The sequence below is a fragment of the Pecten maximus genome, chromosome 9, assembly GCF_902652985.1.
Source record: "Pecten maximus chromosome 9, xPecMax1.1, whole genome shotgun sequence".
In the NCBI taxonomy this organism is placed as follows: domain Eukaryota; kingdom Metazoa; phylum Mollusca; class Bivalvia; order Pectinida; family Pectinidae; genus Pecten; species Pecten maximus.
Genome location: NC_047023.1, coordinates 4,217,513 through 4,243,978, shown reverse-complemented (window position 1 = coordinate 4,243,978; position 26,466 = coordinate 4,217,513). Strand labels below are relative to the sequence as shown.

The 26,466-nt window shown below is 36.4% G+C and overlaps 1 protein-coding gene across 3 annotated transcripts in view; it reads left to right on the top strand.

Moving 5' to 3' along the window:
* The window catches only part of LOC117334433, a 106,412-nt gene that overhangs the window by 3,367 nt on the left and 76,579 nt on the right, over nt 1-26,466 (top strand). For all 3 annotated transcript variants that reach the window (XR_004534170.1, XR_004534171.1, XM_033894059.1), the window contains exons 3-12: nt 4,976-5,150; nt 6,598-6,768; nt 7,937-8,043; nt 15,140-15,284; nt 17,381-17,448; nt 18,886-19,000; nt 24,420-24,512; nt 25,187-25,380; nt 25,641-25,754; nt 26,201-26,331. Coding sequence is in view for 1 of the 3 variants with exons in the window: in XM_033894059.1 (XP_033749950.1) it covers nt 5,015-5,150; nt 6,598-6,768; nt 7,937-8,043; nt 15,140-15,284; nt 17,381-17,448; nt 18,886-19,000; nt 24,420-24,512; nt 25,187-25,380; nt 25,641-25,754; nt 26,201-26,331 (1,274 nt within the window). In the remaining 2 variants the exon portion in view is untranslated. The remainder of the gene's footprint in view (nt 1-4,975; nt 5,151-6,597; nt 6,769-7,936; nt 8,044-15,139; nt 15,285-17,380; nt 17,449-18,885; nt 19,001-24,419; nt 24,513-25,186; nt 25,381-25,640; nt 25,755-26,200; nt 26,332-26,466) is intronic.

Here is a 26,466-nt window from a genome sequence, read left to right as displayed (position 1 = left end):
AAATCCCCCTGAAATGGTAAGAGAAAATATTAAGTAAAATTAAAATGGCAGAACTCTCTTAATGGTAACCAAATCTCGATAAAATTTCACATTTAATTTGTATCTCTGATATGAGTGCCCTATAGTAATGCAGTTATCTATCTGTCCGTCCGATAAATTTTGTGATGTGATACCATAGTCGTGTATAGATACACTACCGTTCTATAAGTGATGTGATACCGTAGTCGTGTGTAGATACACTACCGTTCTATAAGTGATGTGATACCATAGTCGTGTAGATACACTACCGTTCTATAAGTGATGTGATACCATAGTCGTGTATAGATACACTACCGTTCTATAAGTGATGTGATACCGTAGTCATGTATAGATACACTACCGTTCTATAAGTGATGTGATACCATAGTCGTGTAGATACACTACCGTTCTATAAGTGATGTGATACCGTAGTCGTGTATAGATACACTACCGTTCTATAAGTGATGTGATACCATAGTCGTGTATAGATACACTACCGTTCTATAAGTGATGTGATACCGTAGTCGTGTAGATACACCACCGTTCTATAAATGATGTGAGACCGTAGTCGTGTGTAGATACACTACCGTTCTATAAGTGATGTGATACCGTAGTCGTGTATAGATACACTACCGTTCTATAAGTGATGTGATACCATAGTCATGTATAGATACACTACCGTTCTATAAGTGATGTGATACCGTAGTCGTGTATAGATACACTACCGTTCTATAAGTGATGTGATACCATAGTCGTGTAGATACACTACCGTTCTATAAGTGATGTGATACCATAGTCGTGTATAGATACACTACCGTTCTATAAGTGATGTGATACTGTAGTCGTGTATAGATACACTACCGTTCTATAAGTGATGTGATACCATAGTCGTGTATAGATACACTACCGTTCTATAAGTGATGTGATACCGTAGTCGTGTATAGATACACTACCGTTCTATAAGTGATGTGATACCATAGTCGTGTATAGATACACTACCGTTCTATAAGTGATGTGATACCGTAGTCGTGTATAGATACACTACCGTTCTATAAGTGATGTGATACCGTAGTCGTGTATAGATACACTACCGTTCTATAAGTGATGTGATACCATAGTCGTGTATAGATACACTACCGTTCTATAAGTGATGTGATACCATAGTCGTGTATAGATACACTACCGTTCTATAAGTGATGTGATACCATAGTCGCATGTAGATACACTACCGTTCTATAAGTGATGTGATACCGTAGTCATGTATAGATACACTACCGTTCTATAAGTGATGTGATACCATAGTCGTGTAGATACACTACAGTTCTATAAGTGATGTGATACCGTAGTCGTGTATAGATACACTACCGTTCTATAAGTGATGTGATACCATAGTCGCATGTAGATACACTACCGTTCTATAAGTGATGTGATACCATAGTCGTGTATAGATACACTACCGTTCTATAAGTGATGTGATACTGTAGTCGTGTATAGATACACTACCGTTCTATAAGTGATGTGATACCGTAGTCGTGTAGATACACCACCGTTCTATAAGTGATGTGATACCATAGTCGTGTATAGATACACTACCGTTCTATAAGTGATGTGATACCGTAGTCGTGTATAGATACACTACCGTTCTATAAGTGATGTGATACCGTAGTCGTGTAGATACACCACCGTTCTATAAGTGATGTGATACCGTAGTCGTGTATAGATACACTACCGTTCTATAAGTGATGTGATACCATAGTCGTGTATAGATACACTACCGTTCTATAAGTGATGTGATACCATAGTCGCATGTAGATACACTACCGTTCTATAAGTGATGTGATACCATAGTCGTGTATAGATACACTACCGTTCTATAAGTGATGTGATACCATAGTCGTGTATAGATACACTACCTTTCTGTAAGTGATGTGATACCGTAGTCGTGTATAGATACACTACCATTCTATAAGTGATGTGATACCATAGTCGTGTATAGATACACTACCGTTCTATAAGTGATGTGATACCATAGTCGTGTAGATACACTACCGTTCTATAAGTGATGTGATACCGTTGTCGTGTATAGATACACTACCGTTCTATAAGTGATGTGATACCATAGTCGTGTATAGATACACTACCGTGCTATAAGTGATGTGATACCATAGTCGTGTATAGATACACTACCGTTCTATAAGTGATGTGATACCGTAGTCGTGTAGATACACTACCGTTCTATAAGTGATGTGATACCATAGTCGTGTATAGATACACTACCGTTCTATAAGTGATGTGATACCGTAGTCGTGTAGATACACTACCGTTCTATAAGTGATGTGATACCATAGTCGTGTATAGATACACTACCGTTCTATAAGTGATGTGATACCATAGTCGTGTATAGATACACTACCGTTCTATAAGTGATGTGATACCATAGTCGTGTATAGATACACTACCGTTCTATAAGTGATGTGATACCGTAGTCGTGTAGATACACTACCGTTCTATAAGTGATGTGATACCATAGTCGTGTATAGATACACTACCGTTCTATAAGTGATGTGATACCATAGTCGTGTATAGATACACTACCGTTCTATAAGTGATGTGATACCATAGTCGTGTATAGATACACTACCGTTCTATAAGTGATGTGATACCGTAGTCGTGTATAGATACACTACCGTTCTATAAGTGATGTGATACCATAGTCGTGTATAGATACACTACCGTTCTATAAGTGATGTGATACCATAGTCGTGTATAGATACACTACCGTTCTATAAGTGATGTGATACCATAGTCGTGTAGATACACTACCGTTCTATAAGTGATGTGATACCGTAGTCGTGTATAGATACACTACCGTTCTATAAGTGATGTGATACCGTAGTCGTGTATAGATACACTACCGTTCTATAAGTGATGTGATACCGTAGTCGTGTAGATACACTACCGTTCTATAAGTGATGTGATACCATAGTCGTGTATAGATACACTACCGTTCTATAAGTGATGTGATACCGTAGTCGTGTAGATACACTACCGTTCTATAAGTGATGTGATACCATAGTCGTGTATAGATACACTACCGTTCTATAAGTGATGTGATACCATAGTCGTGTAGATACACTACCGTTCTATAAGTGATGTGATACCGTAGTCGTGTAGATACACTACCGTTCTATAAGTGATGTGATACCATAGTCGTGTATAGATACACTACCGTTCTATAAGTGATGTGATACCATAGTCGTGTATAGATACACTACCGTTCTATAAGTGATGTGATACCATAGTCGTGTATAGATACACTACCGTTCTATAAGTGATGTGATACCGTAGTCGTGTATAGATACACTACCGTTCTATAAGTGATGTGATACCATAGTCGTGTATAGATACACTACCGTTCTATAAGTGATGTGATACCATAGTCGTGTATAGATACACTACCGTTCTATAAGTGATGTGATACCATAGTCGTGTAGATACACTACCGTTCTATAAGTGATGTGATACCGTAGTCGTGTATAGATACACTACCGTTCTATAAGTGATGTGATACCGTAGTCGTGTATAGATACACTACCGTTCTATAAGTGATGTGATACCGTAGTCGTGTAGATACACTACCGTTCTATAAGTGATGTGATACCATAGTCGTGTATAGATACACTACCGTTCTATAAGTGATGTGATACCGTAGTCGTGTAGATACACTACCGTTCTATAAGTGATGTGATACCATAGTCGTGTATAGATACACTACCGTTCTATAAGTGATGTGATACCATAGTCGTGTAGATACACTACCGTTCTATAAGTGATGTGATACCGTAGTCGTGTATAGATACACTACCGTTCTATAAGTGATGTGATACCGTAGTCGTGTATAGATACACTACCGTTCTATAAGTGATGTGATACCATAGTCGTGTAGATACACTACCGTTCTATAAGTGATGTGATACCGTAGTCGTGTATAGATACACTACCGTTCTATAAGTGATGTGATACCGTAGTCGTGTATAGATACACTACTGTTCTATAAGTGATGTGATACCATAGTCATGTAGATACACTACCGTTCTATAAGTGATGTGATACCGTAGTCGTGTATAGATACACTACCGTTCTATAAGTGATGTGATACCGTAGTCGTATAGATACACTACCGTTCTATAAGTGATGTGATACCATAGTCGTGTATAGATAAAATACCGTTCTATAAGTGATGTGATACCATAGTCGTGTATAGATACACTACCGTTCTATAAGTGATGTGATACCATAGTCGTGTATAGATACACTACCGTTCTATAAGTGATGTGATACCATAGTCGTGTATAGATACACTACCGTTCTATAAGTGATGTGATACCATAGTCGTTTAGATACACTACCGTTCTATAAGTGATGTGATACCGTAGTCGTGTATAGATACACTACCGTTCTATAAGTGAGGAGATACCATAGTCATATCTTTCCATTTTTCATAGGAATAGACTCAATTGAGAATTTTTCAGCAAATCTTGCCTAGATCATCGATGGAGAAACCAGCTGATACTCCCTAATTCTATCATCTATCTGCAGTTTTTATAAACTCAATTTACTTTCAGTTCACTGACAATAATAATTATCAAATTAATGTTTTGAACACTTATCATTTTTATTCAGAATTGATGTATACATGTATTTTATTTTTTTCACCTTTTTGCTATCAATAATTAATGTTATCCAAATGCATGTCGATGCTCTCAACATTCAACCTGTATTGAGCTTTAACAGGATTTTTGTAAGTTTGATTAGTCAGAATAGAATTTGTGTTATCCTTGTGTTTGAATTCCATTAAGCTGTATGTTGCATTTTTTCTATTCTATTTCATTATTTCACTTAACTCATACAATATACATTGTCTTTCACTGTTTAAAGTTACATATTTTGTTTTCAGAATCGGAACAAAGGGAAGGTCTAAACGAATCTATACACCATGTCCAGGCGAGTGAGATCAATGGCTCTGCCCGAGGACAATGTCTCACAAGTAGAAAATATAGTTGAATTTGAAGCGTTGGAAGCTTCATTGGGTAACATTGGCCCACCACAGAGTTCTGGCTCGAATGACGTTGGTGAGTACAAATAATAGAGCTGAAAATCATTTTGGCGTGCTGTATGTGAATTAAATAGCCTGGAAACATTCCTAGAGTCGGGAAGCAAACAGAAGCAAGCCGTGGGTCAATCGACAACGAGACAGAGAAGCATGGTCTGGATATGTTGTCATCAGATTGACAGAGACCTATTGAACACTGTTCAGGCCAGAGACAGAGAAGCATGGTCTGGATATGTTGTCATCAGATTGACAGAGACCTATTGAACACTGTTCAGGCCACACCCACCCACTCAATGTCTATACATACAGTATCTTGTTATCATTGTAAAATACATCAGAACATTAATTTATACACAAACAATTTTAATGTATGTACATCGGTTTTTGTGTATATCCTCCTTCTGACCTGTCAGGGGGGGATAAATCTGTAACAGGACGGGAAAAATGTGATAACCAGTCTGGGTCTTGAACCCATGACCTCCAAACTCTAGACAGACACCCTAACAGATTGAACTGTCTAGCTATCAGCTGTCACCACAGTTTAATTCTCTTATTTTCCTGCTTTCTTCATGTCCTTGACCCCAAACAAGACACACAAGACCCTATACCACCTTCCGAGGGTACTGTATATCAAGCTGGGTGCCAAATGTAATAGGAGGGGAAAAATGCAATGACCAGACCAGACCTTTGTTGAAATGAATGACCTTGACCTACCTTTAAGGCCACATGGGTGTAATGTGGGAAATCTTTAAACAATTTTTTTTCATTGACCAAGATGTTCAGAGTCATGATGTTGGGACAGTAGTTTGCTGGGGTAAAGGCCTACCAAATATTAATTAAATCAATGACCTTGACCTTCATTCTAGGTCACAGGGATCAAATGTGTTGAAATTTTTAAATGACTTCTTCTCAATAACCAAGAGTCCCAGGGTAATGATAGGAGAACACTGGCATGCATGGTTAACAGACGGATATGTTTGTTCAAATGAATGACCTTGACCTACCTTTAAGGTCACAGGGGTCATATGTGTTAAATTTTCACCGCAGATAATTTTGAAGCAAAAACAGCATCTATCAGTATGCATTTCAGAACTTGGGTGAACACTAGCTATAAGGCCCAAGGGCCTCACGTATCATGTATATAATTTGTAAACCCCCCTCCCTCCCACCTACCCACCGTTCCCACCCTCACCGCCACTCCACCCCTCCAACCTACCCACCGTTCCCCACCCCCACTGCCACTCCATCCCTCCAAAGCTGTTTTTACACTTATCAAAATATTGAGTAAACAGCTTGTGATTTCAAAGGACAGCTAGTTGTAAAATCGTAAGCATATATTTTGACCACTTATTTCTTTTTAGCATGAATTTTGGGAAACTGTATCAATAGATCCTTTTTGCACTGTTCTGTGACTTTTATACTGCTATAATACTGTTGGTAAATGTCTTCTTTCTTTTCTCTTACAGTGAACAATAGAGCTAGCGCAAGTTTACGGGAACCAATCCTGATCGGGAAGGCTCAGCACCTGAACACTGATGTGTTGGAAGTCCAAGATTACAAAAACATCAGTACCAATGAATCAAGCTTGGGTTCCTCCTTCAGTTTTTTCCGACGCGGAAAATCCTCTGGGCCTTTAGGTATGATCACTAACAATTAGACGAGTTCAAATTTAATTTGAAATTCATTTCAGTATGGCTTTTTACCGAAAATAATCACTCTTTCTGAAATGTGTGGAGAAAATAATCTGATCCATTACGGAATACATTGATGATTCCCAACTGGCTATAAACTAATTTGCAAATCATTGGAAAAACAATATATATGTTGAAATGAAGATTTGATATCAGTTTCTCAAAATCATAGTTATGATTCAAAATTACAAAAATTACAAAAAAAAAGGGGGGGGGGGGGGACGGGGGGGGCTGGTTAAACGGGGTCAAATTGACAATCAAAAATACCTAGATATTATAGAACCAAATACTTTTCATAGATAGAAGTAGGGTCTTAAATTTCTTTACAAATTCATAAATTTCATGACCGTGTGGGCTGATATATTTCCCCCTGGGAAGGGGGTAAACTTTGCTTCAAAAACTTTAGTTGAATTATCAGTATGAACTGGCAGTTTGATAGTATGCATATGTTGGCCTTGAATGACCCCAAGGGCTGATGGTCAGGGCCAAAAACGGCCAAACTGACTGAAATACTTCAGAATTCAGGTGACAGTTAAGGCCAATGGGCCTCTTGTTTTCCTATTTCTCATAAAAAAAAACTACCTTTGCCCTCATTGGCATTAAAATGATCAATATTTAAATTAGGTAATTGCCCTTTATTGTTCTGTACATAATTGACTCGTATATAAACAATGAGAAAGTAATTGTTTGGAATAAACAAAAGTAGCTTATATACCATTTTAATTCAGTATTGGCCTAAAACATTGCAGACATTTGTAATACAGATTGTGTGGATTTAAGCTAAAACAGACGGAATCATGTGACATGTTGTAGAATCATGTGACATGTAGAATCATGTGACATGTTATAGAATCATGTGACATGTTGTAGAATCATGTGACATGTTGTAGAATCATGTGACATGTAGAATAATGTGACATGTTATAGAATCATGTGACATGTTGTAGAATCATGTGACATGTAGAATAATGTGACATGTTATAGAATCATGTGACATGTTGTAGAGTCATGTGACATGTTGTGATCTGATAAACTATATTGTAATCCAATGAGTATAGAATAATATTTTTAAATCAAACAAGTACTGTTATGTTACACAAGAATCTCATTTTAGAATCCTCCTTGGGCGGAAATTCTGGCTTTTCTCCAGTAGAATTGGATACAAAAGCTTTGTTTGATGAGAATGATACAGAAGACTTCTTTGATATAGGATTTGCATTAGTAAGTATAAATGCGATTAATATGTTTAAAAGGGTTCTACAGTAATTATCTCAATATCTACATCAATGAGTCCAACATATCTACAGTAATGTGTCAACATATATACAGTAATGTGTCCAACATATACAGTAATGTGTCCAACATATATACAGTAATGTGTCCAACATGTATACAGTAATGTGTCCAACATATATACAGTAATGTGTCCAAAATATATACAGTAATGTGTCCAACATATATACAGTAATGTGTCCAACATGTATACAGTAATGTGTCCAACATATATACAGTAATGTGTCCAAAATATATACAGTAATGTGTCCAACATATATACAGTAATGTGTCCAACATATACAGTAATGTGTCCAACATGTATACAGTAATGTGTCCAACATATATACAGTAATGTGTCCAAAATATATACAGTAATGTGTCCAACATATACAGTAATGTGTCCAACATATATACAGTAATGTGTCCAACATATATATAGTAATGTGTCCAACATATCTACATTAATGTGTCCAACATATATACAGTAATGTGTCCAACATATATACAGTATTGTGTCCAACATATATACAGTAATGTGTCAAACATATATACAGTAATGTGTCCAACATGTATACAGTAAATGTGTCCAACATATATATAGTAATGTGTCCAACATATATACAGTAATGTGTCCAACATGTACAGTAATGTGTCCAACATATATACAGTGATGTGTCCAACATATATATAGTAATGTGTCCAACATATATATAGTAATGTGTCCAACATATATATAGTAATGTGTCCAACATATATACAGTAATGTGTCCAACATATATATAGTAATGTGTCCAACATATATATAGTAATGTGTCCAACATATATACAGTGATGTGTCCAACATATATATAGTAATGTGTCCAACATATATACAGTGATGTGTCCAACATATATATAGTAATGTGTCCAACATATATACAGTGATGTGTCCAACATATATATAGTAATGTGTCCAACATATATACAGTAATGTGTCCAACATGTATACAGTAAATGTGTCCAACATATATACAGTAATGTGTCCAACATATATACAGTAATGTGTCCAACATGTACAGTAATGTGTCCAACATATATATAGTAATGTGTCCAACATATATACAGTGATGTGTCCAACATATATATAGTAATGTGTCCAACATATATACAGTAATGTGTCCAACATATATATAGTAATGTGTCCAACATACATACAGTGATGTGTCCAACATATATACAGTAATGTGTCCAACATATATACAGTAATGTGTCCAACATATCTACAGTAATGTGTCCAACATATATACAGTAATGTGTCCAACATGTATACAGTAATGTGTCCAACATATATACAGTAATGTGTCCAACATATATACAGTAATGTGTCCAACATATATACAGTAATGTGTCCAACATGTACAGTAATGTGTCCAACATATACAGTAATGTGTCCAACATATATACCGTAATGTGTCCAACATATATACAGGAATGTGTCCAACATATATACAGTAATGTGTCCAACATATATACAGTAATGTGTCCAACATATATACAGTAATGTGTCCAACATATATACAGTATTGTGTCCAACATATATACAGTAATGTGTCAAACATATATACAGTAATGTGTCCAACATATAAAGTAATGTGTCCAACATGTATACAGTAATGTGTCCAACATGTACATTAATGTGTCCAACATATCTACATTAATGTGTCCAACATATATACAGTAATGTGTCCAACATATATACAGTAATGTGTCCAACATGTACAGTAATGTGTCCAACATATATACAGTAATGTGTCCAACATATATACAGTAATGTGTCCAACATATACAGTAATGTGTCCAACATGTATACAGTAATGTGTCCAACATATATACAGTAATGTGTCCAACATATATACAGTAATGTGTCCAACATGTACAGTAATGTGTCCAACATATACAGTAATGTGTCCAACATATATACAGGAATGTGTCCAACATATATACAGTAATGTGTCCAACATATATACAGTAATGTGTCCAACATATATACAGTAATGTGTCCAACATATATACAGTATTGTGTCCAACATATATACAGTAATGTGTCAAACATATATACAGTAATGTGTCCAACATATATACAGTAATGTGTCCAACATATATACAGTAATGTGTCCAACATATATACAGTATTGTGTCCAACATATATACAGTAATGTGTCAAACATATATACAGTAATGTGTCCAACATATAAAGTAATGTGTCCAACATGTATACAGTAATGTGTCCAACATGTACAGTAATGTGTCCAATATATATACAGTAATGTGTCCAACATATATACATCAATGAGTCCAACATATACAGTAATGTGTCCAACATATATACAGTAATGTGTCCAACATATCTACATTAATGTGTCCAAAATATATACAGTAATGTGTCCAACATATATACAGTAATGTGTCCAACATATATACAGTATTGTGTCCAACATGTCTACAGTAATGTGTCCAACATATATACAGTAATGTGTCCAACATATATACAGTAATGTGTCCAACATGTCTACAGTAATGTGTCCAACATATATACAGTAATGTGTCCAACATATATACAGTATTGTGTCCAACATGTCTACAGTTATGTGTCCAACATATATACAGTAATGTGTCAAACATATATACAGTAATGTGTCCAACATGTCTACAGTAATGTGTCCAACATATATACAGTAATGTGTCCAACATATATACAGTAATGTGTCCAATATATATACAGTAATGTGTCCAACATATACAGTAATGTGTCCAACATATATACAGTAATGTGTCCAACATATATACAGTAATGTGTCCAACATATACAGTAATGTGTCCAACATGTATACAGTAATGTGTCTAACATATATACAGTAATGTGTCCAACATATATACAGTAATGTGTCCAACATATATACAGTAATGTGTCCAACATGTACAGTAATGTGTCCAACATATACAGTAATGTGTCCAACATATATACCGTAATGTGTCCAACATATATACAGGAATGTGTCCAACATATATACAGTAATGTGTCCAACATATACAGTAATGTGTCCAACATATATACAGTGATGTGTCCAACATATATACAGTAATGTGTCCAACATATATACAGTAATGTGTCCAACATATATACAGTAATGTGTCCAACATATCTACAGTAATGTGTCCAACATATCTACAGTAATGTGTCCAACATATATACAGTAATGTGTCCAACATGTATACAGTAATGTGTCCAACATATATACAGTAATGTGTCCAACATATATACAGTAATGTGTCCAACATGTATACAGTAATGTGTCCAACATATCTACAGTAATGTGTCCAACATATATACAGTAATGTGTCCAACATGTATACAGTAATGTGTCCAACATATATACAGTAATGTGTCCAACATATATACAGTAATGTGTCCAACATATATACAGTAATGTGTCCAACATATATACAGTAATGTGTCCAACATATATACAGTAATGTGTCCAACATATCTACATTAATGTGTCCAACATATATATAGTAATGTGTCCAACATATATATAGTAATGTGTCCAACATATATACAGTAATGTGTCCAACATGTACAGTAATGTGTCCAACATATCTACATTAATGTGTCCAACATATATATAGTAATGTGTCCAACATATATATAGTAATGTGTCCAACATATATACAGTAATGTGTCCAACATGTACAGTAATGTGTCCAACATATATACAGTAATGTGTCCAACATGTACATTAATGTGTCCAACATATCTACATTAATGTGTCCAACATATATACAGTAATGTGTCCAACATATATACAGTAATGTGTCCAACATGTACAGTAATGTGTCCAACATATATACAGTAATGTGTCCAACATATATACAGTAATGTGTCCAACATATACAGTAATGTGTCCAACATGTATACAGTAATGTGTCTAACATATATACAGTAATGTGTCCAACATATATACAGTAATGTGTCCAACATATATACAGTAATGTGTCCAACATATACAGTAATGTGTCCAACATATATACCGTAATGTGTCCAACATATATACAGGAATGTGTCCAACATATATACAGTAATGTGTCCAACATATATACAGTAATGTGTCCAACATATATACAGTAATGTGTCCAACATATATACAGTATTGTGTCCAACATATATACAGTAATGTGTCAAACATATATACAGTAATGTGTCCAACATATAAAGTAATGTGTCCAACATATATACAGTAATGTGTCCAACATATATACATCAATGAGTCCAACATATACAGTAATGTGTCCAACATATATACAGTAATGTGTCCAACATATCTACATTAATGTGTCCAAAATATATACAGTAATGTGTCCAACATATATACAGTAATGTGTCCAACATATATACAGTATTGTGTCCAACATGTCTACAGTAATGTGTCCAACATATATACAGTAATGTGTCCAACATATATACAGTAATGTGTCCAACATGTCTACAGTAATGTGTCCAACATATATACAGTAATGTGTCCAACATATATACAGTATTGTGTCCAACATGTCTACAGTTATGTGTCCAACATATATACAGTAATGTGTCAAACATATATACAGTAATGTGTCCAACATGTCTACAGTAATGTGTCCAACATATATACAGTAATGTGTCCAACATATATACAGTAATGTGTCCAATATATATACAGTAATGTGTCCAACATATACAGTAATGTGTCCAACATATATACAGTAATGTGTCCAACATATATACAGTAATGTGTCCAACATATACAGTAATGTGTCCAACATATATACAGTAATGTGTCCAACATATACAGTAATGTGTCCAACATATATACAGTAATGTGTCCAACATATATACAGTAATGTGTCCAACATATATACAGTAATGTGTCCAACATATACAGTAATGTGTCCAACATATATACAGTAATGTGTCCAACATATATACAGTAATGTGTCCAACATATATACAGTAATGTGTCCAACATATATACAGTAATGTGTCCAACATATATACAGTAATGTGTCCAACATATATACAGTAATGTGTCCAACATATATACAGTAATGTGTCCAACATATATACAGTAATGTGTCCAACATATCTACAGTAATGTGTCCAACATTATACGTAATGTGTCCAACATATATACAGTAATGTGTCCAACATATATACAGTAATGTGTCCAACATATTACAGTAATGTGTCCAACATATATACAGTAATGTGTCCAACATATATACAGTAATGTGTCCAACATATATACAGTAATGTGTCCAACATATATACAGTAATGTGTCCAACAGTATACAGTAATGTGTCCAACATATTACCCAATTAGTCCAACTATACCCGTAAAGTTCCAACATATATACAGTAAAGTGTCCACAATCTACATTAAAAGTGTCCAACATATTACATTTAAGGGGTCCCCAAAATATTACAAAAGTGTTTCCCAAAATATATACAGTTTTTGTGGCCAACAGTCCCCACGTAAAAAGTGTCCAACATATTACAGTTTAAAGGGGTTTTCCCAAAATTTTAACAGGGGAATGTTTGGGCCAACATTCTTAAGAAAGGGGTTCCACAAATTTCATTTAATGTTTTTCCAACATATTTCAGTATTTTTGGGCCAACATGGGGCTACATTTTTTGTGCCCAACATATAACGTAAGGGGTTTTTAAAAATTTTATAAAGGGAATGTTCCAAAATGTCTAAAAGTAAAGGGGGTTTCCAAAAAACATTAAGGGGAATGTGGGGCCAAAATTTAACAGTAAGGGGGCCATTTTAAACAGAAGTGTCCACATATACATAATGTGTCCAAATATATACAGTAATGTGTCCAACATATATACAGTAATGGTCCACATATCAGTAATGTGTCCAACATATACAGTAAGTGTCCACAACAGTAATGTTGTCCAACAATATACAGTAATGTGTCCAACATATAGTTAAAAGTAATGGTCCCAAACTTGTAATGTGTCCAACATATATTACAGTAATGTGTCCAACAATATATACAGTAATGTGTCCAACATATATACAGTAATGTGTCCAACATATATACAGTAATGTGTCCAACATATATACAGTATTGTGTCCAACATATATACAGTAATGTGTCCAACATATATACAGTAATGTGTCCAACATATACAGTAATGTGTCCAACATGTATACAGTAATGTGTCCAACGTGTACAGTAATGTGTCCAATATATATACAGTAATGTGTCCAACATATATACATCAATGAGTCCAACATATATACAGTATTGTGTCCAACATGTCTACAGTAATGTGTCCAACATATATACAGTAATGTGTCCAACATATATACAGTAATGTGTCCAACATGTCTACAGTAATGTGTCCAACATATATACAGTAATGTGTCCAACATATATACAGTATTGTGTCCAACATGTCTACAGTTATGTGTCCAACATATATACAGTAATGTGTCAAACATATATACAGTAATGTGTCCAACTTGTATACAGTAATGTGTCCAACATATATACAGTAATGTGTCCAACATATACGGTAATGTGTCCAACATATATACAGTAAGGTGTCCAACATATATACAGTAATGTGTCCAACATGTATACAGTAATGTGTCCAACATATATACAGTAATGTGTCCAACATATATACAGTAATGTGTCCAACATATATACAGTAATGTGTCCAACATATACAGTAATGTGTCCAACATGTATACAGTAATGTGTCCAATATACACAGCTGTCTGTCCAACATGTACCTAAATGAAATAATATAATTTATCTATAATGTAAGCCATCAATACAAATGTAAGAGTTACTGAGCCTATTGTCCTGATACAACTCCTGTTCAACAATAAAATAAAGATACTCTCTCAAAAAAATTATGTCAGACCATTTTATTTTTCTAAAATATGTTTTTTTTTTCATAAAAGCAGACTATATATGTTTGACATGATGCACATATTTTTTTCAGTCTGTGTTGACGGTACAGAAGAGTAAAAAACTGTTCATCAGTAACTTGACCCTGTCTGGTATAGAACAGCTGACTGACATGGTGTTTCTGGTACTTAGATGTCAGGAGGTCGATCTGAAGTCACTGGAAGAAATTACCCTAAGTGGTAAGTAAATCTAAATATACCCTGAAATATCACACAGAATTTTTATTCTGAGCACAAAGTCTGAACTCTAACACTTAGTTCCTAAACTCTGATCTTCTCTGACTTTGAGCTTTGTTATAATTCAATTTAATTTCCACTACAATGATTTCCACTCTGAGGATACATCTCCACTTTTTTCGTCTTTCCTGCCTGATTTTTATCATTGTTTCATTTTCTGCCCTTGGCGTCTCCTTGACATCCACACTGATATTTCTCTGGTTGTTTGTGTCTCCTTGACATCCACACTGATATTTCTCTGGCCGTTGGTGTCTCCTTGACATCCACACTGATATTTCTCTGGTTGTTGGTGTCTCCTTGACATCCACACTGATATTTCTCTGGTCCTTGGTGTCTCCTTGACATCCACACTGATATTTCTCTGGTCGTTGGTGTCTCCTTGACATCCACACTGATATTTCTCTGGTTGTTGGTGTCTCCTTGACATCCACACTGATATTTCTCTGGTCGTTGGTGTCTCCTTGACATCCATACTGATATTTCTCTGGCTGTTGGTGTGACCTTGACATCCACACTGATATTTCTCTGGTCGTTGGTGTGACCTTGACATCCACACTGATATTTCTCTGGTCGTTGGTGTGACCTTGACATCCACAATGATATTTCTCTGGCTGTTTTTATCTCCTTGACCTGATGTCCACATTGATATTCCCTGCTATAACTTTATTTATTAAAACTCGGTGAAGATGTTCAGTTGACAAAAATGCACTCAGGTCAGAAGTCAAGGTCAAAAGTCAAAGATAACAGATTCCAAGGTCAAGTCAAATTTTGTATCCTTTCATTGATGGACATTTTGTTATGATTCTTTGAAGCAGTGTTGGTCAGTATTAAACAATGAGTCAACTGACCAAAGGTCAAAGTTATGGTCAAAGTTCAAGGTCAAAGTGAAATGTCAAATGTTGTATGTTTTCATTATCAGATATGTTACTATGATACTAAGAAGTCATGTTGGTAGGATTTGAACATAGCCTTAACATTCTGCTCCCTATCCCCTAACAAACCTGGTATATTATAATACATCCTCTGAGTCAAGCTATCCAATGACCCCCTCTCCACCCCCTCACAAACCTGGTCCATTATAACACAACCTCCGAGTCAAGCTATCCAATGAGTCCCTCCCACCCCTCCCCCCCCTCACAAACCTGGTCTATTATAACACAACCTCCAAGTCAAGCTAGCCCACGACCCCCCCCCCTCCCCCCTCCCCCCACAAACCTGGTCTATTATAACACAACCTCTGAGTCAAGCTAGCCCATGACCCCCCTCCCCACCCCTCACACACCTGGTCCATTATAACACAGCCTCTGAGTCAAGCTAGCCCATGACCCCCCTTCCCCTCCCCCTCCCCCCCCCCCCCCCCCCCCCCCCCCCTCACAACCTGGTCTATTATAACACAACCTCTGAGTCAAGCTAGCCCATGACCCCCCTCCCCACCCCTCACACACCTGGTATATTGTAACACAGCCTCTGAGTCAAGCTAGCCCACGACCCCCCCACACACACAAACCTGGTCTATTATAACACAACCTCTGAGTCAAGCTAGCCCATGACCCCCCTCCCCACCCCTCACACACCTGGTATATTATAACACAACCTCCAAGTCAAGCTAGCCCACGACCCCCTTCCCCAGCCCCTCACAAACCTGGTCTATTGTAACACAGCCTCTGAGTCAAGCTAGCCCATGACCCCCCTCCCCACCCCTCACACACCTGGTCCATTATAACACAGCCTCTGAGTCAAGCTAGCCTTTGACCCCCCTCCCCACCCCTCACACACCTGGTCCATTATAACACAGCCTCTGAGTCAAGCTAGCCCATGACCCCCCTGCCCCCCCTCCCCACCCATCACAAACCTAGTCTGTTATAACACAGCCTCTGAGTCAAGCTTTCCAATGAGCCCCCTCCCCACCCCCTCACAAACATGTTCAATTGTAATACGGCTTCTGAGTCACTCAAGTCAATGGACACCCTGCCTTTCCCTGTACTAATCTGACCCCACTAATTACACTTTAACAAATCAATGTTGTGACTTGGTTACAGGTGCCCCGTATGTCACCGACCAGGGTATCCAGTGGCTGTCAGAGATACCAGGAGTCCGTGCACGAAAAGTAGGTACCAGTCTGTCGGGTTTATTGTCGAGGAGACCAACAGACATGTATTTTGAATGTTGAAAGTTTTTTTTATCACTGCATTTGTATATCTTATGGATCCTTCTCAGATTTCATATGTAGGTTCCCCTTGGTGCCTATATTTGTGCATTGAATTCTGAATCTCTGAGATTTCATATGTAGGTTCCCCTTGGTCCTTATAGTTACATGTGTATATTGAATTCTGAGTCTTGATTAATCTGAAAACAACATCATCAACAGGGCGGCCATTGTAAAATTTTGACAGTTAAATTAGTTATTGCTGCTTTTGAAAAAATCCTTCATGGATCATTTAAATTAGATAATGAAAGTTTGTTATCTCTATTTCTTACAAAGTCCTACATGTATCTTTCATATCAAAAGGAAGAGAGAAAAGATCTGAAACAGATCCTTCAATGGTGGGCCCCAAGATACCTCAGAAAACTCATGTTTATTATGTGCTTAAATTTGAGTACACAAAAATATGAACATTTATGGTTTGTTCTTTGAAATGTTAAAACAAGCTTAAATAAGGAAAGTATATCTACAGTGCAGTTTGATCAAAATGATTCCAAAAATAATTGATATTACTTTCCAAATATTTTTGTACTACTTATTGAAGGCATGATTTGATGCATTTGAGTATTGTATACAGCGACAAGAGGCCCATGGGCCTTAACAGTCAGCCGAGGTGTTGAAGTCTTTGATTTTAGCGTATTTGACCCCTGTGACCTTGAATGAAGGTCAAGGTCATCCATTTGAAAAAACTTACTATCCCTTCATCACAGCATACTACAAACTTAATACCAGGGCTCTGGGCCTCTTGGTTATCAAGAAGAAGTCATTTAAAGATTTTAGCATATTTGACCCCTGTGACCTTAAATTAAGGTCAAGGCCGTTCATTTGAACAAGATTGTTAGCCCTTCATCCGAGCATGCTACCAACCTAGTATCAGGTGTCTAGGTATCTTGGTTGTCAAGAAGACCTCATTTATTAGCATATTTGAACCCTGCGACCTTGAATGAATGTCTAGGTCATCCATTTGAACACACTTGGTAGCACTTTATCCCTGCATGCTACAGACCAAATATCAAATATCCCTGGGCTTGCCGGTTAATGAGAAGAAATTGAAAATATAAATTGTTATGACAGATCCTGCGGACAAAAGGCAATTTTCAATAGGTCAGGTGACCTAAATATGTTGATAGCCAAAGAAAAAAGTCAGGTGTTTTGACAATGAATGTAAATTTGCTGGTGATAAAAAAGATTTAAGAAAATGAAGATTAAGCATTATATTAATGTATACTTTGTGAGATCATTATGTAAGGTCAAGGTCACTGTTTTTGAAGTCAGTTTTTCCCTTAGAAATAAAGACCAGCTTTACAAATATTATGACTAATGGAGAAAGTATTGTTGTAGATTTTCATAGAAGGTTGCCCGAAGCTTACAGACCGCTCGTTACATGCTCTCCTGGGAATGAAACCAGAATCCATTTCAATGAAGGCAGTGCCTAACCTTTCATGTCTTGGTCCAGGTAAGAATTGTATTAAATTAAGATTATTCCAACTCCTAAATGGGTTGCTGGTAATCAAACTCATCTTCAATTTCACCTTGACCCCTTGGATATAACTCCCCAGTAACTTGAGTGGGGCATATTGTAACAATGGCTACAGATATGATGGACAAATAAGTCCCTGTCTAGTACTAAACCCACCCATGTCTGGTAATAAACCCACCCATGTCTGGCAATAAACCCACCCATGTCTGGTAATAAACCCACCCATGTCTGGTAATAGACCCACCCATGTCTGGTAATAAACCCTACCATGTCTGGTATAAAACCCACCCATGTCTGGTAATAAACCCACCCATGTCTGGTAATAGACCCACCCATGTCTGGTAATAAACCCACCCATGTCTGGTAATAGACCCACCCATGTCTGGTAATAAACCCACCCATGTCTGGTAATAAACCCACCCATGTCTGGTAATAAACCCACCCATGTCTGGTAATAAACCCACCCATGTCTGGTAATAGACCCACCAATGTCTGGTAATAAACCCACCCATGTCTGGTAATAACCCACCCATGTCTGGTAATAAACCCACCCATGTCTGGTACTAAACCCACCCATGTCTGGTAATAAACCCACCCATGTCTGGTAATAGACCCACCCATGTCTGGTAATAAACCCACCCATGTCTGGTTATAAACCCACCCATGTCTGGTAATAAACCCACCCATGTCTGGTAATAAACCCACTGATGTCTAGTACTAAACCCACCCATGTCTGGTAATAAACCCACCATGTCTGGTACTAAACCCACCAATGTCTAGTAATAAACCCACCAATGTCTAGTAATAAACCCACCCATGTCTGGTAATAAACCCACCAATGTCTGGTAATAAACCCACCCATGTCTGGTAATAAACCCACCAATGTCTAGTAATAAACCCACCCATGTCTGGTAATAAACCCACCCCTGTCTGGTAATAAACCCACCCATGTCTGGTAATAAACCCACCCATGTCTGGTAATAAACCCACCCATGTCTATTGTGGTTTAGTAAAACTACTTAATAGTACACGTTGTACTTTGAGCCTAAGTTTATGTTTTGGCCCTCTGAACATATATACATAGATAAGCATTATTAGCTCACCTGGTCCAAAGGACCAAGGTGAGCTTGGGCCATACCATGGCGTCCGTCGTCCGTCCGTCCGTCTGTCGTCCGTCCGTCAACAATTGATTATTTGACTTCTTCTTCATAACCGCTGATCGGAATTTGAACAAATTTGGTCAGAAGCATCCCTATGGGTAGGGACTCAAAATTGTACAAATGGTGGGGCTGACCCTCTGGGGGGGGCCAAAAGGGGTCGATTTGGCGCTATTGATATAAACGACTTCTTCTCTGAAACCAAGCAAAGGCTATTGCTCATATTTGCCTGGTAGCATCACTATGGGGTGGGGATTCAAAATTGTACAAATGATGGGGCTGACCCCCTGGGGGCCTGAGGGGCGGGGTCAAATGTGGTCAATCCGGCTATATTGATATAAACGACTTCTTCTCTGAAACCAAGCAATGGCTATCGCTCATATTTGCCTGGTAGCATCATTATTGGGTGGGGATTCAAAATTGTACAAATCATGGGGCTGACCCCCCAGGGGCCTGAGGGGCGGGGCCAAATGTGGTCAATCCGGCTATATTGATATAAACGACTTCTTCTCTGAAACCGAGCAATGGCTGTCGCTCATATTAACCTGGTAACATCATTATGGGGTGGGGTTTAAAAATTGTACAAATTCTGGGGCTGACCCCCCAGGGGCCTGAAGGGCGGGGCCAAATGTGGTCAATCGGGCTATATTCATATAATTGACTTCTTCTCTGGAACCAAGCAATGGATATCTCTCATATTTTACTGGTAGCATCACCTTGGGGTAGGAATTTGAAATTGTACAAATGATGGGGCTGACCCCCCTGGGGGCTGAGGGGCGGGGCCAAAAGGGGTCAGTTTTGCAGAATTGATATAAAGGACTTCTGCTCTAAAATTAAGCAATGTTTATCGCTCATATTTGCCTGGTAGCATTCCTATGGGGTGGGGATTCAAAATTGTACAAATGGTGGGGCTGACCCCCCAGGGGCCTGAGGGGCGGGGCCAAAATTGGTCAACTTCTCTGAAACTAAGCAATGGATATTACTCACATTTGTATGGTAGCATGGTTATGGGGTGGGGATTCAAAATTGTAAAAATGTTGGGGTTGACCTGGGCCGCCAGGGGGCTGAGGGGTGGGGCCCAAAGGGGTCAATTTGGCTAAATTGATTTAAACAACTTATTCTCTGAAACTTAGCAATGTTTTGACTGGTAGCATCCTATTGGGGTAGGGATTCAAAATTGCATAAAGGAAGGAGCTGACCCCCCAGGGGGCAGAGAGTAGGGTCAAAAGGGGTCAATTGGTCTAAACAAGATCTTCTCTGAAACTAAGCAATGGATACCAGTCACATTTGTGTGGTAGCATCCTTATGGGGTCGCGCCAAAAGTCAATTTCATTTCATGGATTAATGCACTTTTTGGCATTTTTAGTATTAAAATAAAACATGTACCCATATAAAATGCTTATGATATATATTGACATAGCAATACCAGTGACAAATATACTTAGCATCATTCTTGTTTCATATCTCATGAAACCAGGTGAGCGATACAGGCCCTCTGGGCCTCTTGTAGTAACATTTACTCCTCAGATCACTCTCGCTTCTATTATAAACATGTTCTGTTGTTTACCTATGCTATTGTTATTGTTACCATTGTTTACCTGAGTTAATACAGACATTGTTACTATTGTTTAATACAGACATTGTTACTATTGTTTACCTGAGTTATTACAGACATTGTTACCATTGTTTACCTTAGTTAATACAGACATTGTTACCATTGTTTACCTGAGTTAATACAGACATTGTTACTATTGTTTACCTGAGTTAAAACAGACAATGTTACTATTGTTTAATACAGACATTGTTACTATTGTTTACCTGAGTTAATAAGACAATGTTACTATTGTTTACCTGAGTTAATACAGACATTGTTACTATTGTTTACCTGAGTTAATACAGACAATGTTACTATTGTTTACCTGAGTTAATACAGACATTGTTACTATTGTTTACTTGAGGTAATACAGACAATGTTACTATTGTTTACCTGAGTTAATACAGACATTGTTACTATTGTTTAATACAGACATTGCTACTATTGTTTACCTGAGTTAATACAGACATTGTTACTATTGTTTACCTGAGGTAATACAGACAACGTTACTATTGTTTACCTGAGTTAATACAGACATTGTTACTATTGTTTTATACAGACATTGTTACTATTGTTTACCTGAGTTAATACAGACATTGTTACTATTGTTTAATACAGACATTGTTACTATTGTTTAATACAGATATTGTTACTATTGTTTACCTGAGTTAATACAGACATTGTTACTATTGTTTACCTGAGTTAATACAGACATTGTTACAATTGTTTAATACAGACAATGTTACCATTGTTTACCTGAGTTAATACAGACATTGTTACTATTGTTTACCTGAGTTAATACAGACATTGTTACCATTGTTTACCTGAGTTAATACAGACATTGTTTAATACAGACATTGTTACCATTGTTTAATACAGACATTGTTACTATTGTTTAATACAGACATTGTTACCATTGTTTACCTGAGTTAATACAGACATTGTTACTATTGTTTAATACAGACATTGTTACTATTGTTTACCTGAGTTAATACAGACATTGTTACTATTGTTTACCTGAGTTAATACAGACATTGTTACTGTTGTTTACCTGAGTGAATACAAACATTATTACTGTTGTTTACCTGAGTTAATACAGACATTGTTACTATTGTTTAATACAGACATTGTTACTATTGTTTACCTGAGTTAATACAGACATTGTTACTATTGTTTACCTGAGTTAATACAGACATTGTTACTGTTGTTTACCTGAGTTAATACAGACATTGTTACTATTGTTTAATACAGATATTGTTACTATTGTTTACCTGAGGTAATACAGACATTGTTACTATTGTTTACCTGAGTTAATACAGACATTGTTACTCTTGTTTACCTGAGTTAATACAGACATTGTTACTATTGTTTAATACAGACATTGTTACTATTGTTTACCTGAGTTAATACAGACATTGTTACTATTGTTTACCTGAGTTAATACAGACATTGTTACTGTTGTTTACCTGAGTTAATACAGACATTGTTACTATTGTTTAATACAGATATTGTTACTATTGTTTACCTGAGTTAATACAGACTTTGTTACCATTGTTTACCTGAGTTAATACAGACATTGTTACCATTGTTTACCTGAGTTAATACAGACTTTGTTACCATTGTTTACCTGAGTTAATACAGACAATGTTACTATTGTTTACCTGAGTTAATACAGACATTGTTACTATTGTTTACCTGAGTTAATACAGACATTGTTACTATTGTTTACCTTAGTTAATACAGACATTGTTACTATTGTTTACCTGAGTTAATACAGACATTGTTACCATTGTTTACCTGAGTTAATACAGACATTGTTACTATTGTTTACCTGAGTTAATACAGACATTGTTACTATTGTTTACCTGAGTTAATACAGACATTGTTACCATTGTTTACCTGAGTTAATACAGACATTGTTACCATTGTTTACCTGAGTTAATACAGACATTGTTACCATTGTTTACCTGAGTTAATACAGACAATGTTACCATTGTTTACCTGAGTTAATACAGACATTGTTACCATTGTTTACCTGAGTTAATACAGACATTGTTACCATTGTTTACCTGAGTTAATACAGACATTGTTACCATTGTTTACCTGAGTTAATACAGATATTGTTACTATTGTTTACCCGAGTTAATACAGACATTGTTACCATTGTTTACCTGAGTTAATACAGACATTGTTACCATTGTTTATCTGAGTTAATACAGACATTGTTACCATTGTTTACCTGAGTTAATACAGACATTGTTACTATTGTTTACCCGAGTTAATACAGACATTGTCACCATTGTTTACCCGAGTAAATACAGACATTGTTACCATTGTTTACCCGAGTTAATACAGACATTGTTACCATTGTTTACCTGAGTTAATACAGACATTGTTACCATTGTTTACCTGAGTTAATACAGACATTGTTACTATTGTTTACCTGAGTTAATACAGACATTGTTACCATTGTTTACCTGAGTTAATACAGACATTGTTACCATTGTTTATCTGAGTTAATACAGACATTGTTACTATTGTTTACCTGAGTTAATACAGACATTGTTACTATTGTTTACCTGAGTTAATACAGACTTTGTGAAATGTTTTATATTCCTAACTAAGTATTATTTACGGTTTATAGATGTGAGTCAAAAGAATGTATCGTTCAGCGGCTGTCAGCTGATCTCCCCTCTTGACACCATGTTACAGACAGTCCCGTGTCCTGTTGGAAAAGGTAAATATAGATAAAGGGTATCTGATTCACAGAGAGAAATAAAATTACTGTATTCGACCTTTTAAGTACACCTCCACCTTTCTCAGGAAAATACGAGTACGCTAATAACCATAAAAAAGGTTACTTACCTCAATGATCTATTAAGATAATCATCGGTCTTTTAACCAAAGACGCTGAATGTTTCGCTAGATAATGATATGTAAATTGTATTTTTTTTCCATCGATATTTCACATGGAAATTTTTTCTTTTTACTGGGTTTATCAAGGGCACTAGTTTCTTGTTTTTGTAAACACAATGTGCGTTTAATCTTGCAATCATTGTGTCATAGAGGAATTTAAATTGGTAGCTGTGTCATGTGATAATTAACAAATGAGTTCAATAATTGGATATTCTGCAAGGTTTTGAGTGAGTGAATGTAAAATTATTGAACAAGTTTAATAAATTCTATGTGACAGGAGTACGAGATTATGTTTATCATGTAACTCCTATTTATGAGAATATTAGTGAAAACTTTGACATCATGAATTATTGATGATAACACAATTGTTTTACTTTATACATGGCTTACGATATTTTTAACATCAAATTACATATTGGAACAGGCCAGGCAGTGTGCAAATCACCGGCTTTCCTTGCGTTTCTGTTGTGACTAAGATTTTTGTGATATTCACAGACAAAAAGTTGGCACTGGAAGATTACAACTTTACAAAGATTGTGGTAATACATGAAGAAAACAAGGAAATTGGGAAATGGATGTTTACTGAGGAAGCCCAAAAGCCAGGCGACCTGTTTTCAGTCAAGAAAGCCTGGATGCCCGACTCAAAAACACAGCAGAAATACAACCTGTTTGAATGTGTCGCAGGAACGGTATACATATTCTTTCTTTAGTGACAGTGATTTTCATAGAATTAATGATTAATTATAAGTTTTCAAAGTCCTTATCCTAATGATACTTCATTTGTTGCTGTTTTTAAAAGAATGTCCCTTCTCCCAGCACTGACCTTTTACTTGTCTTTGATAAAACTATGTAAGACAATATTTATTTTAGGACGCAGAGTATAGAGTGCGAAAATAAATAATTTGCTGAGGAATCATTAATCCTTTCAATGTTTTTTTTTGTGTTTTAGGGCTGTGAGAACTGGGTGTTGAGTAATGGCTGCATCGTTGTATTGCCCTTCTCCGATGTAGACGATAAAACAGCAAAGAAAATAGCCAAGCAGATCTTGTCTATCATAGCAGAGGTAAAACATCTTACTGATCAGAGAAAATACATCCGCAGGAATTACTCCGCCTATAGGTCTATAGCCTGTTTGTCATTTGAACATGTCAAATAGTTCCAGTTGGAGTCACATTGAAAAAAAAAAAAATTGACTGGCAGCTGGACCTGTAAAATTATTTTATAATAAAACCTAAAAACTCTTCCCCCAAAACAGCTCTAAATATTTTGTCTATCCTCAATGTGTCTGAACTTCTTATTTGTGAAAGACTCAGTTATCCTACTGTTCATTACATCATCCAGGAAATTTAAAATCTCTCCTATGATATGATTAAAATGAGGAAATCCTCAATTCTCTCAGCCTTGTTTTGATATAATATCCAGGAAATTTAACATCTGTGTTACCATCTCTCCTCTGATATCAAATTAAAGAAGGAAATCCTCAATTCTCTCAGCCTTGTTTTGTTACAGTATCCAGAAAGTGTTTTTGTACTCGGGAATCTAAACAAGGATGGCAGTGAAGAGAAGATCAAGAAAATGGTGGAAAAAATCTTGGAAGATTGGCTCACACACAACGCTTTTAACAGTCTCACCTACCGGGGGTCAGTAGAATATATTGGTCTTGTATTGAGCTTGATGATTTATGTGAGTTTTAGCTTCAAGTATTTTGACATAATTACTGAAATATCCAGGAGAGTAATACAGACCCTCTAGGCCTCTTCTTGGAATAATGATGA